Source organism: Babylonia areolata, chromosome 8 (assembly GCF_041734735.1).
Source record: "Babylonia areolata isolate BAREFJ2019XMU chromosome 8, ASM4173473v1, whole genome shotgun sequence".
Taxonomy (NCBI): domain Eukaryota; kingdom Metazoa; phylum Mollusca; class Gastropoda; order Neogastropoda; family Buccinidae; genus Babylonia; species Babylonia areolata.
Genome location: NC_134883.1, coordinates 16,590,572 through 16,607,746, shown reverse-complemented (window position 1 = coordinate 16,607,746; position 17,175 = coordinate 16,590,572). Strand labels below are relative to the sequence as shown.

Sequence of the window (17,175 nt, the reverse complement as noted above, 5' to 3'; positions counted from 1 at the left end):
AGGGCCTATATGACGTGTTGCATTGTCCTTGTTAGAGCCGATATGACGTGTTACATTCTCCTTGTTAGAGCCGATATGACGTGTTACATTGTCCTTGTTAGAGCCGATATGACGTGTTACATTCTCCTTGTTGGGGCCGATATAATATATGACATGTGACATTGTCCTTGTTAGGGCCGATATGACGTGTTACATTCTCCTTGTTAGAGCCGATATGACGTGTTACATTCTCCCTGTTGGGGCCGATATAACATGTGACATTGTCCTTGTTGGGGCCGATATGACGTGTTACATTGTCCTTGTTGGGGCCGATATGACGTGTTACATTCTCCTTGTTAGGGCCTATATGACGTGTTGCATTGTCCTTGTTAGAGCCGATATGACGTGTTACATTCTCCTTGTTAGAGCCGATATGACGTGTTACATTGTCCTTGTTAGAGCCGATATGACGTGTTACATTCTCCTTGTTGGGGCCGATATAATATATGACATGTGACATTCTCCTTGTTGGGGCCGATATAACGTGTTACATTGTCCTTGTTGGGGCCGATATGACGTGTTACATTCTCCTTGTTAGAGCCGATATGACGTGTTACATTCTCCTTGTTGGGGCCGATATAACGTGTTACATTCTCCTTGTTAGGGCCGATATATTATTGATGTTACATTCTCTTTCTTAGGACAGATATAAGATGTTATATTCTCCTTGTTAGGGCCGATATAATGTGACATGTGACATTCTCCTTGTTAGGACAGACATAAGATGTTATATTCTCACTGTTAGGGCCGATATAAGATGTTACATTCTCCCTGTCAGGACAGATATGACATGTTACATTTTCCCAGTTAGGGCCGATGAAAGATGTTACACTCTCCTCGTTAGTGCCTATATGACATGTTACATTCCTGGGAGGGTTCAATGCACACGACCTTCTTTCTCCAATGGAAACACGTCGTTTTTGCTAACTTGTTTCTTCTTTCGTCTTCGTCTTCTGCTTCTCCTCCTCCTGAGTTGAGTGATTAGTTGTCTGAATAACCATCACATGCTATAGACAGAGTGACATGTTTTAAAAAAAATAAGGTCTGTAACCTTTTGTGGCATTGTAGGGTGAAGAAGTGTTATGCGAATGAATTGGTCCATTGCTGTGCATTCTGGAGATAAAGATAGTCGCGTCCTGTGGACAGTATTTGCACGATGGCTGTGTAAACAAGCTGCACACACTGGTTTACACAGCTGCTGTTTTTTCAGGCAACTGAGCACAACCGGATATAATCTCCTGGTGAATACATTGCGTTTAAAAAAAATAAAAAAAATTATAGCCTTCACTTTATTTTTACGTGTCGATGCAACGAACTGTCAAAACATCTGTCTGTCTGTCTGTCTGTCTGTCTGTCTCTCTCTCTCTCTCTCTCTCTCTCTCTCTCTCTCTCTGTCTGTCTGTCTGTCTCTCTGACACATTCACCCATGTCATAAGGACTTCATGGTCAGAGTGTAAAAAAAAAAGAAAAAAAAAGCGTCTTTCTCTCTCTTCGTTTGCTTGTCTGTCTGACCCTGAGTCTCCCTCCCTCCCCCCCCCCCTCTCTCTTTCTCGCTGCAACCAAGAATTGTATCCCCTTGACATAAAGGCTGTAGTTAGGCCAATGTCAATACAAATTAAAAAAACAATAAACAAACAAACAAACAAAACCCAAACAAACAACCAACCACAAAAAAATAAAATAAAATAAACGTCTGAAGCGTCTCTCTCTCTCTCTCTCTCTCTCTCTCGCTGCAACCAAGAATTGTATCCCCTTGACATAAAGCCTGCAGTTAGGCCTACGTCAATAAAAATTTGTTTGTTTTTTTAAACAAAAAAAACAAACAACAACAACAAAATCTTTTTTTTAAAACGTCTTAAGTGTCTCTTCCCCCGACCCAAACCTCCTGCCACCCTCTCTCGCTTTCTCTCTCCTTTACCTATCACCCAGTGTTCATTCCCACCCCCATCCTCACCCCAGCACGAAACCTGGGAAAGAAACGTGTACTGTCAGTTTCCCCACAGCCACGTAAAAACTCAGATCAGACGAGCACTTACCTGCCGGTGTGTGTCGTGCGTCTGCTGGCTCAGGCATAGGAGCGGGGGGAGATAGGAGGTGTGGGGGAGTGAGGAGAGAGGAGGGAGGAGGAGTGGGAGTGAGGAGGGGGCCGGGGTACACAGGTACACAGTTATGCCCCCTTGCAGCAGGTGGGCAGACTGCCGTCAGAATGTGCTGGTGGAGGGGAGGTGTTTGGATAAATCTGTCAGGGGGAGATGGGGAGGGGGCGAAAGGCGCGTGCGAGGTGATATGTATGCTATTAATAAGTGCTTCAGACTGCCTTCTGTTGACCTAGATATTTTCCTTTTCCCTGAAACCAACATGATTAACCTGGTTTTGTTTTTTCAAAGCTTATTTTCTTTTTGCCATACATCTTACCGCCAGAGTTCTAACTTTTCATATATTACCATGGATTTTGTCATGAGTAACAGTAGGTAAAGTCTGAGCTTACCAAAAATGTATCACCTCGAAAATTCTGATTGTGCCTGTGTCAATGTAACAAATATTTTTTTCTTCAGACTTGCAAAGAAACCTCTTTTCTTTCAAGAGAACACGAATAAAAAAAAATTTAAAAAGTGACTAGAATTATGTTGTTGTTTTTTTGCCTTATTCGTAATATTTCTGAGGAAAAAAAAAGTCCACGTTTGTATGGAGCAAGTTTCACATTTCAAACAGAGTGAGTCATTTGTCGTGGATGTAGACCTCAGTGTTAGAAGGACAGAAACATACACAGTCATAGCCAGAACCGATCTCATCTTACTGATTCGTCATGCCGGGAAATGTGATACTTCCACACGTCTGCCTCTTTCCCTCTCTCTCCACTGTACCCTCCCCCTGTCTGTTCCCCCATCATTTCCTTCTTTTCCCCCTTCCCTCCCTCAGTCTCTCTACCCCTCCCTCCCCCTCTCTCTCCCTCATCCCACCTCTCTTTTTCTCCCTCCCTCCCCTGTCTGTCTGTATATTTTCCCATGTGCAGCAAATGTAGTGCGACTTATACTAAATCATAATATTAATGATTAAAGAAAATTCTAATTATTGTTTGCTTATTTGTTGTTTGAGAATTGGATTTTGATTCATTCGTTTGTTAATATTTTCATTTCCAGAGTCATCGCGCACGTTTTATAAATGTAACGATCAAAAGAAGGGATTAAAAAAAACTTCATCTTTCACATTTTAAAATGTACACATGCGTAACTGTTTCATACACATCACACCACACCACGACACGACACGACACGACACGACACGACACACTCGAACAGAGAACTAAACACACAGACATGGAGAGAACGGTGTATGACTTGAGCCAAGCTGACCCGTGGTTCAGCCTGAATTCCCCACGAAAAATTCACAGACAGTTTTGGGTGGTTCTAGTTGGGGTTTTTTTTAGTTTGTTTTTTTTAGAAAGGTGACCCGCCTGTGTGGCTCCGTCTTCGGTCACCACACTGCGTGACGGAACATTAAAACATTACACCCCCCCTCCTTCCTCCCCCCCCCCCCCTTCCTTCCTCTTTCCCCCAATGTCTATTACTCATCCCCCCTCCCTCCTCTTTCTGTTACTCCTTCCTCTTTCTTCTCCCCCTCCTTCCTCTTTCTCCCCTCTTTCTATTATCCCTCCCCCTCCCTTTCCTCCCCCCTCCTTCCTCCTCTTTTCCCCCTGCTTCCTCACCCCCCCCCCCCCCTCCCTTCCATGTCCTATCCTGCCTTCCAACATGTACATGACCCATTCTACACCATGAGAAAGACGTCCCCGAAAGCGGACACCGCAGCACAGTTGATAAATATTGCTGCACGTGTATCAGATTACTGATGGCGCCAAGGCCCACACGTCATGACTAATGAATGTGACACGACAGAACCAGCCCGTGGATAATGACCAATCAGTATTCAGGGACTGGAAGGGAGACCACACCACTGAACTATCGGTCCTTAAGTACATGATTTCCCTGCTGAATACCGCTTTGCAAGGCCAGCTGTGGTGTAAGACAGGGCGACACCAGAGTGGACTGTCGGTCCTTAAGTACATGATTTCCCTGCTGAATACCGCTTTGCAAGGCCAGCTGTGGTGTAAGACATGAGGAATTGATCGAGTGCATGCACTCCCTCACACATGTGTGTGTGTAAGAGAAGGGGTGGAGGTCAGGGAGAGAGAGAGGGAAAGGAGGTGGAAACAGGGGGGAGGTTTTGGGGGGTGGGAGAGAGAGAGAGAGAATATCTCCTGGTGGTGGTGGTGGTGGTGGTGGTGTGTGCGTGCGCGCGCGCGCGCGCGTGTGTGTGTGTGTGTGTGTGTGTGTGTTTCTCCCTTTGTCTTTGAATCTGTTTCGCTAATCGCTGATAGACCATCTTCATTTGTCTGTGTGTGCATCTGTCTGTGTCTTTCTCTGTCTCAAGCACCTGCTTCCTGTCCCTTTCTGTCTCTCGTTTCGTCTGTCTCTGGATGTCCGTTTTTCTCACCCTATCTGTGTTTCTGTCTCGGCCGTATGTATGAAAACGCCTGTCTCTTTCTGACACTCTTTCCATCTTCCCTCTCTGTGTCTCCCCCCCTCCCTCTCTCTTCCTCTCCCCTCTCTCTACCTCTCCCCTCTCCTTTTCTCTCTCCCTCCCCCTGTCTCCTTCTCCCCTCTAACACTCTCCCTCCCTCCCCCTCTCTCTCCTTCTCCCTTCTTTTTTTTCTCTCTCCCTTCCCCCATCTCTCTCCTTCTCCCCTCTACAACTCTCCCTCCCTCTTCCTCTCTCTCCTTCTCCCCTATCTTTGTCTTTCTCCCTTCCCCCGTCTCTCTCCCCCTCCCCTCTACAACTCTCCCTCGCTCCCCCCTCTCTCTTCTTCTCTCCTCTCTTTGTCTCTCTCCCTCCGCCTCTCCCCTCTCAATTCTCTCTCCTTTCCCCTATCTCCCTCTCCCATCTCATCGTCTCTCTCCCCCCACCCCTCTCTCTCTCCCTTTCCCCTCTCTCCGTCAGTAATATCTACGATGGTGGACCTCACTGACTGACGAGGAGAGAGAGACTAGCAAAACGTGATCAGTCAGACCGGTCAAATCTGTTGTTGTCAATTGCGGTCCATCAGCTCTCTCTTGTCTGGTTTGCCTGCTTCATCCATTCACTCGCTACAGCGCATACAAAACTCTTGCCGCCCGACTCGTCCTCAGAAAGAAAAGATCTGAGCACATCACTCGTCTCTTGCAGCGTCACCATTGGCTCAAGCCTTACACATAGTACAAGATAAACACTCGTTGTCAGAAATGTGCAGTCAAATCTCCCCCTTTCTATGTCTGTGGCTCCCATCACCTCCACACCCCATCTCGCTGTCTACGATCAGCTTCAGATCCACTCTGTTTCCGCGTTCCCAGATTCGAACACAACACAGTCGGTCGCCGCTCTTTCTCTGCCTCTGGTCCAGATGAGCTCTCTCTTTCGCTTCGTCCGGTCTCAGCACTCAGCTCTTTCAAGTCTGGCCTTAAAACTCACCTCTTCTCAAAACAGCCTCCCCTCCTCCTCCCTCCCTGCCCCTCCGTCCCCTGTCTCTTCCTTGTCTTCAGTTTCTCCAGCTTTTTATTTACACGAATTTATAAATTCTGTTTTTCACCTCTCTGATTTAGAGAGTTATGCATGCATGTGAATGACTGATGTGTAAGTGCCTTGACTTGTCTCCGCACAGGATTCAGTGTTAATAATACTTAGAGCGTGTGTGTGTGTGTGTGTGTGTGTGTGTGTGTGTGTGTGTGTGTGTGTGTGTGTGTGTGTGTGCTTGCCTGTGTGTGTGTGCTTGCCTGTGTGTGTGTGTGTGTGTGTGCGCGCGTGGTGCTTGCCTATGTGTGTGTGTGTGTTTGTATGTGTGTGTATGTGTGTGTATGTTTATTTACCCATTTTTATACAGCGTCTAGAGCATATTTAGAGAACAGGCGCTGTAGACATTCACATTGTTGTTTGCTGTCATGATTGTCATCACTATCATCTATGTCCATTTCAGGCCCAGCAGTCAAGAGCCGCAGAGGACGCAGGGGACACGTCCTTGACCCACGATGACCAGGTCAGGGGGAGGAGAGGAGGGGAGGGTCCCAATCACCCTCCCTCATTCCCCATCCCATGTTCCCTCTCTCTGTCAAACATTTGAAAATGGCGTTTTTAGTGACTAGTTTTCGTTGTTGTCTCGTAAGTTTTGGATTATGTGTGTCTTTATTTGTGCGTATGTGTGTGTAGTTGTTCGCGCGCGCGTGTGTGTGTGTATGTATGCGTGCGTGCGTGCGCACGTGTGTGTTTATGTATGAGGGGATAGGATGTACCTGTGTCAGAACACTCAACACAGACACACATTCATGCATACATGGAGATAGATAGACAATGCTGTCTTTTCTTTTTAGCACGCAAAACGAAATGGTAAAAAAGTATTCACACACACACACACACACACATACACACACACCACCACCACCACCACCACCACACCACCTTCACCTGACACCGAAGTGACCCATCCTCTATGGTTTACACTGGTTACAGACCCCATGCCACTTCTGTGGCCGCAGACTGATGTCGGTGCAGCCGCAGCGGAAGCCGGCGGTGGTCAAGGCCAGACCCAAGGGCCGCAAGATGGACATGACCAAAGACACCGACGGCGACGGAATTCCGGATTACCTCGACGATGACGACGACGGCGACGGAATCCCCGATGACCAGGACGACGATGACGATGGAGATGGTGTCCCTGACGACGACGAAGTGGACACGGATGGGGACGGAATTCCTGACCACCTCGATGACGACGACGACAACGATGGGATTCCTGATGATGAGGATGATGACGCTGACGGCGACGGTATTGCTGATGAACTGCAGGTAGACACGGATGGAGACGGAATTCCGGACTACCTGGATGATGACGATGATGGTGACGGAATTCCTGACGATGAAGACGATGACGCTGACGGCGATGGTATTGCCGATGATCTACAGAAAGACACGGATGGGGACGGAATTCCGGACTACCTGGATGACGATGATGATGGCGACGGAATCCCTGATGATGAAGATGACGATGATGACGGTAACGGAATTCCGGATCACCTGGAAAAAGACTCTGATGGTGATGGGATTCCGGACTACTTGGACAAAGATGCTGACGGCGATGGAATAGAAGATGACCTGGAAAAAGACACTGATGGAGACGGAATTCCGGATTATTTGGATGACGATGATGACGGGGATGGGATCCCTGATGATCAGGACGATGATGACGATGGAGATGGAATTCCAGATGATCAGGAAAAGGACACTGATGGTGACGGGATTCCAGACTACCTGGATGATGATGATGATAATGATGGAATTCCCGATCATCTTGATGATGATGATGATGGTGATGGAATACCTGATGACAAGGAAAAGGACACAGATGGTGACGGAATACCTGACTACTTAGACGATGATGACGATAATGATGGTATACCTGATCATCTAGATGATGATGATGATGGTGATGGAATACCCGATGACAAGGAAAAGGACACGGATGGCGACGGAATACCTGACTACTTAGACGATGATGACGATAATGATGGCATACCTGACCACCTGGACGATGACGATGATGGTGATGGAATTCCTGATGATAAAGAAAAGGACACGGATGGCGACGGAATACCTGATTACCTGGACGATGATGACGACAATGATGGTATACCTGATCATCTAGATGATGACGACGATGGTGACGGAATTCCTGATGATAAAGAGGAGTTAGACACAGACGGTGATGGTATCCCAGATTATCTCGATGACGACGATGACAACGATGGAATCCCTGACCATCTGGACGAGGATGCAGATGGAGACGGTATTCCTGATTATCAGGAAGTTGATACAGACGGGGATGGCATTCCAGATTATCTTGACGATGACGACGACAACGACGGTATCCCTGACGACGAAGACGATGATGACGATGGTAACGGAATTCCGGACCATCTTGAAGTTGACACCGATGGCGATGGAATCCCTGACTATCTTGATGACGACGATGACAACGATGGCATTCCTGATGATGAGGATGACGATGATGATGGTGATGGAATCCCTGATGATCAAGAAGTGGACACTGATGGCGATGGAATTCCAGATTATCTCGACGATGATGACGATAATGATGGTATCCCAGACAGTGAAGATAATGACGCTAATGGTGATGGGATTCCGGATTATCAACAGGTTGACACTGATGGAGACGGAATTCCAGACTACATTGACGACGATGATGACAATGATGGTATACCTGATGAGCTGGACGATGACGACGATGGGGATGGGATACCCGATGATCAAGAAGTGGACACCGATGGGGACGGAATTCCGGACCATTTAGATCAGGATGCTGATGGTGACGGCATTCCGGATGACAAAGAACGGGACAGTGACGGTGACGGAATTCCAGACTACCTTGATGATGACGATGACAATGACGGCATTCCTGATCATCTGGATGATGATGATGACGGAGATGGAATTCCCGATGACCAAGAGCTGGACACCGACGGAGATGGCATCCCAGATTATTTGGATGATGATGATGATAATGACGGAATTCCGGACTCTGAGGACGATGATGCCGATGGGGATGGAATTCCGGATGATCAGGAAATTGACACAGATGGTGACGGAATCCCGGATTACTTGGACGATGATGACGACAATGATGGAATCCCTGACGAACTGGATGACGACGATGATGGAGATGGAATCCCAGACGAACTGGAAATTGACTCTGATGGTGATGGAATTCCTGATTATTTGGATGATGACGATGATAATGATGGGATTCCTGATGAACTAGATGATGACGATGATGGTGACGGTATTCCAGACCATTTAGAGGGTGACAGTGATGGAGACGGAATTCCGGATTACCTGGAAGTTGATACCGATGGTGATGGCGTTCCTGATTATCTTGATAATGATGATGATGGCGATGGCATACCCGATGACCAAGAAGATGATGATGGTGACGATGTTCCTGATGATTTAGGTAAGATTGACCTTGATGAAAATGGAATCCCAGACTACAAACAGATTGACACTGATGGAGATGGAATCCCTGATTATATCGATGATGATGATGACAATGATGGAATCCCAGATGATGAAGACGATGACGATGATGGGGACGGAATTCCTGACATACAGCAGATTGACACAGATGGTGATGGAATACCTGATTATCTGGACGATGACGATGATGGTGACGGAATCCCAGACAGTGAAGATGATGACGCAGATGGTGATGGCGTGCCAGACGATGAAGAAGATGACACAGATGGTGATGGCATTCCAGATTATCTGGATGATGATGATGATAATGACGGAATCCCTGACTCTAAGGACACGGACAAGGACGGGAACGGCATTCCGGACTTCTTGGAAAAAGACACAGATGGCGACGGAATTCCAGACTACCTTGACGACGATGACGACAATGACGGAATACCAGACATCCTAGATAACGACGACGATGGCGACGGAATCCCAGATGACAAGGAAGACTTTGATGGAGATGGAATACCTGACTATCTGGACGAGGATGCGGATGGAGATGGAATCCCAGACAAGCTGCCAGACTCGGACGGGGACGGAATACCGGACCAGTTTGACGATGACGATGACAATGATGGGATTCCAGATCTTGAAGAAGACACTGACGGAGACGGAATTCCGGATTACCTTGACCCTGACGCGGATGGCGACGGAATTCCGGACAAACAGCAAGACAAAGACGGCGACGGAATTCCAGACTACCTGGATGACGACGATGACGGTGACGGCATCGCTGACGGACAGGAGGGCCACTGCACCAAGGAGAAGTGTCCGCCCACAGCCAAGGCCAAGAAGAGGAAGCCGCGCGACGTGACGTTCTGGAGCCGGGTGGCCAACATCCTGAGGCAGATGATCCAGACGGTGGCCAGCAAGGAGCAAAACAAACCCACCTCCACCAAACCCAAACCCGTCACACAGAAACCTCACGAGGAAAAGTACGACCTCTTCGACCTCATCAAAACAAAGATCTTTGGCGCAGATGACAAAAAAGACGATGACGACGACGATGATGATGATGATGACAAGAAGGGAAAGGCGAAAGGGCCAGGGAAAGGTTCAAAACCCAAACCTGCTGCAAACAATCCATCAAGTGCAAAACCCAACCCAGCGGGAAAGCAAAGTGCCCAGCAAGCTAAAAGTGCCCAGGTGAAGTCCCCACCCCCGAAGCCTCAGGTCAAGGTTCAGCAACCAGCCAAGACTCCAGCTAAACCGACCACTCCGCAGAAACAAGCCAAACCAGCTGGTCAACAAGCCAAACCAGCAGGTCAGCAACAAGGCAAAGCGCCACAGCCCAAGGTGCTGTCAAAACAGCAACAACAGCTGCAGGCAGCCAAGCTGCAAGCAGCTAAAGCCAAACAGCAAGCAGCCGCAGGGAAAAAACAAGCCCACACTCAGAAACCAATTCCAGCCAAGAAACCAGTTCCAGTTCAGAAACCAGCAGCAGGAAAGAAACCGGTTCCTCCTCCAAAGGCGGCAGCAGGGGCCCAGAAACCAGTCCCCAAACCGCCAGTGAAGAAACCAGTCGTCAAACCGCCTGCAGGTCAGAAACCTCCAGTTGTCCCCAAACCGGTGGCGGGCAAAAAACCAGTGGCAAGTCCCAAGCCGGCATCGGGGCAGAAACCGGTGGCAGCCGGCAAGAAGCCAGCGGGTGCAGCCACAGGAGGCAAGACACCGCCACAGGGAGCACAGAAGATGGGCGGGAAGAAGGCAGCCAAAGTCACAGGGGGCGCCTGAAGCCACAAGGCCAACAACTCCAACAACCCAGGGCAGGGAACTCTTGGCGAAGACTGACAGGGGAGAGTACAGTGACTGCTGTACGTGATGGATGTGGGCAGTGGGAGAAGAGAGAGACTGGCGTCATCCCGAACTCTGTCGACGCTACCGACATTCCCGCTGACTTTCTCGCCAAAAGGACTTTCGACAACATTTAGTTCTCCCTCTCCATTTCTTTTGTGATCCTTCAACACCCCTCCTCCTCCTCCTCCTCCTCCTTCTTCTTCTTCTTCTTCTCCTCCTCCTCCTCCTCCTCATTCTTCTCTCCTTCTTCCTCTCACTTGTTTCTTCTTCTTTTTTTCTTTTTTTTTCTTCTCCTTTTCAGTTACCATACTCTGATATCTCATACACCTACATTCAAACCGCCTTTGATGCTCCTTTGGTTCCTCTCCTTCCTCTCCGCCCCATTCCAGTGGCTCAGTCGCTGAACAAGTTGTTCACTTGGATGTCGTTCATGACTGCACGTGCTGACCTTGTATTGTCGTGTTCATGTTCCGTCCCGGGAGGCGTGGGGGGGGGGGGGACATTGTGGAGGGAAGTTGTAGGGGGGGGGGGGGGGGGAGGAAGGGGCGTTGAAAGGGGAGGAGTTTTTTCCCTTAAACTACAAGTGCCTACAGCAAACTTTGTTTGCTGGTGTTGCCTTTCTGTTTGCTTTTGTTTTCACGTTGTGTTGAGGTGGGTGGGGAAGGGGTGATATCAGCGTGTCAGGAGGGATATCTGACTGCTCATACCTGATGTAGTTTTTTTTTGTGTGTGTGCGTGTGTGTGTGTTTTTGTTTGTTTTATTGTTGTTGTTTTTTGTTTTTTTTGGGGGGTGGATGCTGGGGGGGGGGGGGGGGGGGGGGGGGGGGGGTTCAGTTTGATCTGTGTCTGTTTTACGAAGACTGAGGCAAATGGAACTAGTGACTGTCGGTGTGTAGAACACGTTAGCAGTAGGACGTGAATGATGATGTTTGTTTGTTTGTTTTTCCCTTACGTGGCTTTACATCTGTCAGCCCCCCCCCCACCCCCACCCCCGCCCGCCCTCCCTCCATACTCAGTTTCCCGCTTCCCCTCCTCCCCATCGCTGTCAGGTGGAGGCAGGTGGGGTGTAGCACCTGTTACACATATCTATGGCTGACTGATTTCTCTTCTCTGGAACCTTCATCATTTCTCTACAGGTACCAACTGGAGCATCCGCTGTCTGTTCGTCTGCATGTCTGTCCCTCACACACATACATACGAACGAACACACGAACGCCCACGCTTGCATATACGTACGCGCGCGCACACGCACACACGCTTTCCTCTTTCCTCCAATCACCCCCTCCAACCTCCACCTGTCTTTCCTCATCCACAAAGGGCAAGCAAGGCTTATGTGCAAATGATGAATCTCCATGTAATGCTTGCTGCCTTTTTCCCCCGATGACGTGTGCAGTGTGTGTGTGTGTGTGAGAGAGAGAGAGAGAGGGAGGGAGAGAGAGAGAGTACCCCAGTGAATGTCAGCACACACATGTGGTTTTAGTTATTGCTTGCCAGATGTGACGGCGTGCGCACATGCTTTCACGTGCATCAGCACTTTGCTAAGCAAACTCTAAACATCGCCATTTTGGATAAAAGGGGGACAGTGTTTGAGGGACTGATGTGTTTGATCTGTCTGTTTTATCGTGTGATTGACTCCGTGTCTTTTATGTCTAATCAGAGCTGTATATACAGAATCGTCCCATAACCTAAGCGATCAAAAAAATTCTGTGGTGTCTTTTATAAAGCGAGATGTGGGGCAGTGTAGGGGGTGAAGGAGGGGGTGGTGTTTTCAGGTGAGGTCAGTTCAACGCCCAGATAACACCGCTGTCCATGTTAGTGTGGTGACAACAAACAGACACACAAATACAGTTAATGACTGCTCTGCCTGTTGAAGATCAAGCAGTCGGTCAACTAGGGGCCACCCAAGATAGCAATGCAGTATAAAAAAAATAAGTCATCGCCGAGAGACCCTCCAGAAGAGAGAATGAAGGTGACGGTTCTCAGGACAGTTTCATCAGAGTGACTGAGCTGTACGTGAAGACCAGACATGGGGACAGTGGAGAGCCAGAGGCATGTGCTCGGGTTGGGTACGGCCACGGGGAGAGCTAGGGAGGATGTTAGGGTTGTGTAAGGGCAGGGGGGGGGAGCTAGAAGGATGTTAGGGTTGTGTAAGGGCAGGGGTAGAGCTAGAAGGATGTTAGGGTTGTGTAAGGGCAGGGGGAGAGCTAGAAGGATGTTAGGGTTGTGTAAAGGCAGGGGTAGAGCTAGAAGGATGTTAGGGTTGTGTAAGGCCAGGGGGAGAGCTAGAGAGGATGTTAGGGTTGGGTAAGGGCAGGAGAAGAGCTAGAAGGATGTTAGGGTTGTGTAAGGGCAGAGGGAGAGCTAGAAGGATGTTAGGGCAGGGGGAGAGCTACAGAGGATGATAGGGTTGGGTAAGGACGGTGTGAGAGCTAGAAGGATGTTAGGGTTGGGTAAGGGCGGTGTGAGAGCTAGAAGGATGTTAGGGTTGTGTAAGGCCAGGGGGAGAGCTAGAGAGGATGTTAGGGTTGCGTAAGGGCAGTTTGAGAGCTAGAAGGATGTTAGGGTTGGGTAAAGGCAGAGGGAGAGCTAGAAGGATGTTAGGGTTGGGTGAGGGCAGGGGGAGAGCTACAGAGGATGTTAGGGTTGGGTAAGGGCGGTTTGAGAGCTAGAAGGATGTTAGGGTTGGGTAAGGGCAGGGGGAGAACTTGAAAGATGTTAGGGTTGGGTAAGGGCAGGGCATCGTTCCTGATGCAGAAAGTGTCACTCTGTGTTGGTAGCGTAGACAAACTGTGTGATCTCAGTGTACAATCTTGTTGACTTGCTGTAGGCACGTGTTTTATGTTGACACCACCACGTGTTGTATGTTGACAAATACACGTCATGTCTATTGACAAATTCACGTCAAGTCCATTGACAGCCCACGTGATGTCTGTTGACACACCCACGTGCCGTCTGTTGACACTCCCACGTGTTGTCTGTTGACACCCCCCTTAATTTCTGTTGACACACACACGTGATGTTTGTCGACACAGCCCTAGCTGGCTGGCTTTGCTTAGTGCCCCACAGTAGGGGCTGCAGCTGTTCACATGTCCCAGTCAACGTCTTCGTGTGTCTATATTTTGTACATAGCAAACAGTCGTGAATATCTTCTGCATATTACACAGTGTTTCCAGCCAGGCTGGCTTTCCTCGTTTGCTCTCTCATGATCGCTGCCTCTTACTCTCTCCGTCATATGTTTTATCGTTCAGTTCAAGGCTGTGCTACTCGTCATTTCAGATGACGTCACTGAGTCTCTTTTCTTTTTCATGAGCCTGAGACGATCTTCGTAGCCGACATGGCGTGAAAGGAGTGGCTGTGATAATGAAGTAACGTCATCAGCTGAAACACACAGAGCTTCATTTGACGTAGGCTTCCTGTTGGCCGGTTTCTGGAAGAAATGATTGGCCTTGCTTCGGTCCGTTCCAAAGTCTGGGGGAACACAGGGACGTCTGTGATTAGAAGCAAAGTCTTTGACGTAAACGTTGTGCGGTTCTTTCACGTGAAATCAGAAAATATGGAAAGATTTAAACATATCAGTAGAGTTGTACAGATTTAATCAGAACAGATTTAATAAATTTAGATATGGGAAGACGCCATGTTGCTATCCCATTCACTGAGGACATTGCTCATTTCCTAAAGGCATATATTCCATTGATGAATATAAAAGCTGCATCTTATTCAAATGCGGATAACAAGTACGACATCAAATCATATTCTGGGTCATATAATAAACGTGTTTGTTAAATCCGAGGTAAAACTTATGTCATCTGTTGAACTTTATTGGAATGATCACCCAGCTGCTGACAGGAATTAGAGATCACCAGGAGTAAAACCCGATAAAAACTTTGGCTTTACGTTCTTTTCTTGTGGTGTACTTGTATCCTGTATGTGTGTTGATTGCATCTGTCCGTTATGTTTTGCCTGTGTTTTATGGAGCACTTGTGGGACTGACTTGTCATTAGCTTTATTATCTTTCTTTAACGTTTGTGGAGTCATGTGTTGGAGTAGCCCACATGTTTTTATTTCTATTAATGTTTTAATTTTATTTGGGGGGGTGGGGGTGGGATCGTGATTCAGGTTCCGTACTTACTGGCATAAAACACTGAAATGCAATGAGCAGCATCAGTCGATTTTATTTATATTTAAAACAATTTACGGCAATGCAAAATGATTATAGTTATACTAGTGTGCCATTGTGACAGCCGTGATGTGTTCCAATGTGATTGTGGAATGGACGAAACCGGCAGTTTTTCAAACTGATTGTGGTATATATGCTAAACCGGCAGGTGTTTTTCCCCAAACTGATTGTGAAAAAGGCCAAACCAGCAGTTTTCCAAACTGATACTGGTATAGTCTACACCAGGCTACACCAACATTGTTTCAAACTTATACTGGTATGGGCTACACCAGTGGCTCTGCTGACGTCATTGCTATTTTTAGAGGCTGCAAAGAAGGAAGAGCGCGTGTTTTATATAATCACAAACACTCACCGTTTAAAATGGGCAAAAGATCTTTGTCTTCTGTTTTGTATGCAGTTCTTTGTTTCCGGTTTCAGGCACACAGTGGCTGCAGCGAGAAGTGATAATCGGTACGTGTGTCGTGCTGGCCGCTCTGTTCTTTTTCTGGAATGCACCTTTCATGTGCTGTGAACCTGACTCCTCTTGACAGAACGGGTGTCTGGGTGTTCTCCAGCACCCACATCTTTATGAGCCAGTTCCCTGCTTCCCCCTTATTTTTTCTTGCGTCTCTGCTGTCTGTGTCACACACACACACACACACACACACACACACACACACACACACACACAATCCCCACCCTCCCCCTTTAATGATCTCTGTGTATTATTTCTTTATTTCAAGAACCTTTAAATCGGTTTTCTCGGCTCTTTTTTTCACACCATATTGTAACTACGTAAACAACTTTTGTTTGTTTCAGCGTGTGTCTCATTCACCTGGTAGTCTCTTTTGGTGTTTAGCTTATTTTGTTTATGTGGTCGCCCTAGCAGTGGCAGTTGGGGTAGGCTATCTGCTTTCATGTTTGTCTGGTTTGCTTTAAATCTCTTGTATACTTTTCATGGTGTAGATTGTTTATTTTATTGCTGATACTGCCAAAATAAGAGCAAGAAAGAGAGAGAGAGAAACTGCCTGGACAGAGGCCAAAGACAGCCAGCAGACAGCCAGCAGCGTGACGTCAAGATAACCCAAGCGAGGTTGGTGGGGCCGACGCCATCTCTACAATGTACACGCTGCGGGCATGCGTCACCAATCTCAGCGCACGTGCTGCCCGTAACTCTCCGATGAAGAACACCACATGTGGTCCACTTTGTTCAGTCATCTCTCTGCCGCTGTGTTAATACGTCTCCCCTCTCCATCCTTCTCAGTCTTGTGTGTCATTGTACTTGAATTTTCTGTTGCGTTAAATGTGCGATGAAAGTCAACCAGAAAAGCGATGAGTCATGACGTAAATGACTCAGTGGAACTCACAAAGCCTTGAAAACAAACAGCGTTTTGTTTCTTACACTGTGAACAACGAAATGATTGTGGCCAGTCTTGCCGTGTGCTGTGTTTTGGATAAAACAACCGACCGTTGTATCCAGTGTTACGGTTCACAGGGGATTAACTGCTGTAGTCAGAATGCCTGTTTATAGGGGATGAACTGCTGTAGTCAGTGTGCCGGTTAAAGGGGGGTGAACTCTTGTAGTCAGTGTACCTGTTTTTTTTTTCGGGATGAACTCATAGTCGGTATGCTGGTTTAAAGGGGATGAACTGTTGTTGTCAGTATGCCGGTTTACTGGGGATGAAAACAACGAACTGTTATAGCATTGTGTCCTTCAACTCGTTCATCTTCACTTCACTTTCATCTGCTGTATTATTCTTTTAAATAGTGATAGAGTTAAAATGGGGTCAGCATTCTGCTTAAATGAACAAATACCCAGAATTGTCAAATTTTTATATGGATATGTATACTTGATTACTGTGCATCTATATTTCAGTTTTGACAGAAACCTGTTAATGTTTTAGATGGTGCGGAATATGTGTAGTCTATAACGTGGTCAGTAACAACCTGCTTTGATGCATGAAGAAGACCACGTTCGTTTCTGTTGTGGTATTAAGTCTACATGTTGAACGCATGAGTCAAACTGTTCCTTTTGTAAAATGATGTCTGGAGAGGATAAAATTCAA

The 17,175-nt window shown here is 47.5% G+C and overlaps 1 protein-coding gene across 1 annotated transcript in view; it reads left to right on the top strand.

The window, feature by feature from the left end:
- Positions 1 to 17,175, top strand: part of LOC143284580 (uncharacterized) — a 69,432-nt gene extending 52,257 nt beyond the window's left edge. Inside the window, 1 exon segment of the mRNA XM_076591398.1 lies at positions 6,664 to 17,175. Coding sequence (XP_076447513.1) covers positions 6,664 to 10,890 — 4,227 coding nt within the window. The 3' untranslated portion in view covers positions 10,891 to 17,175.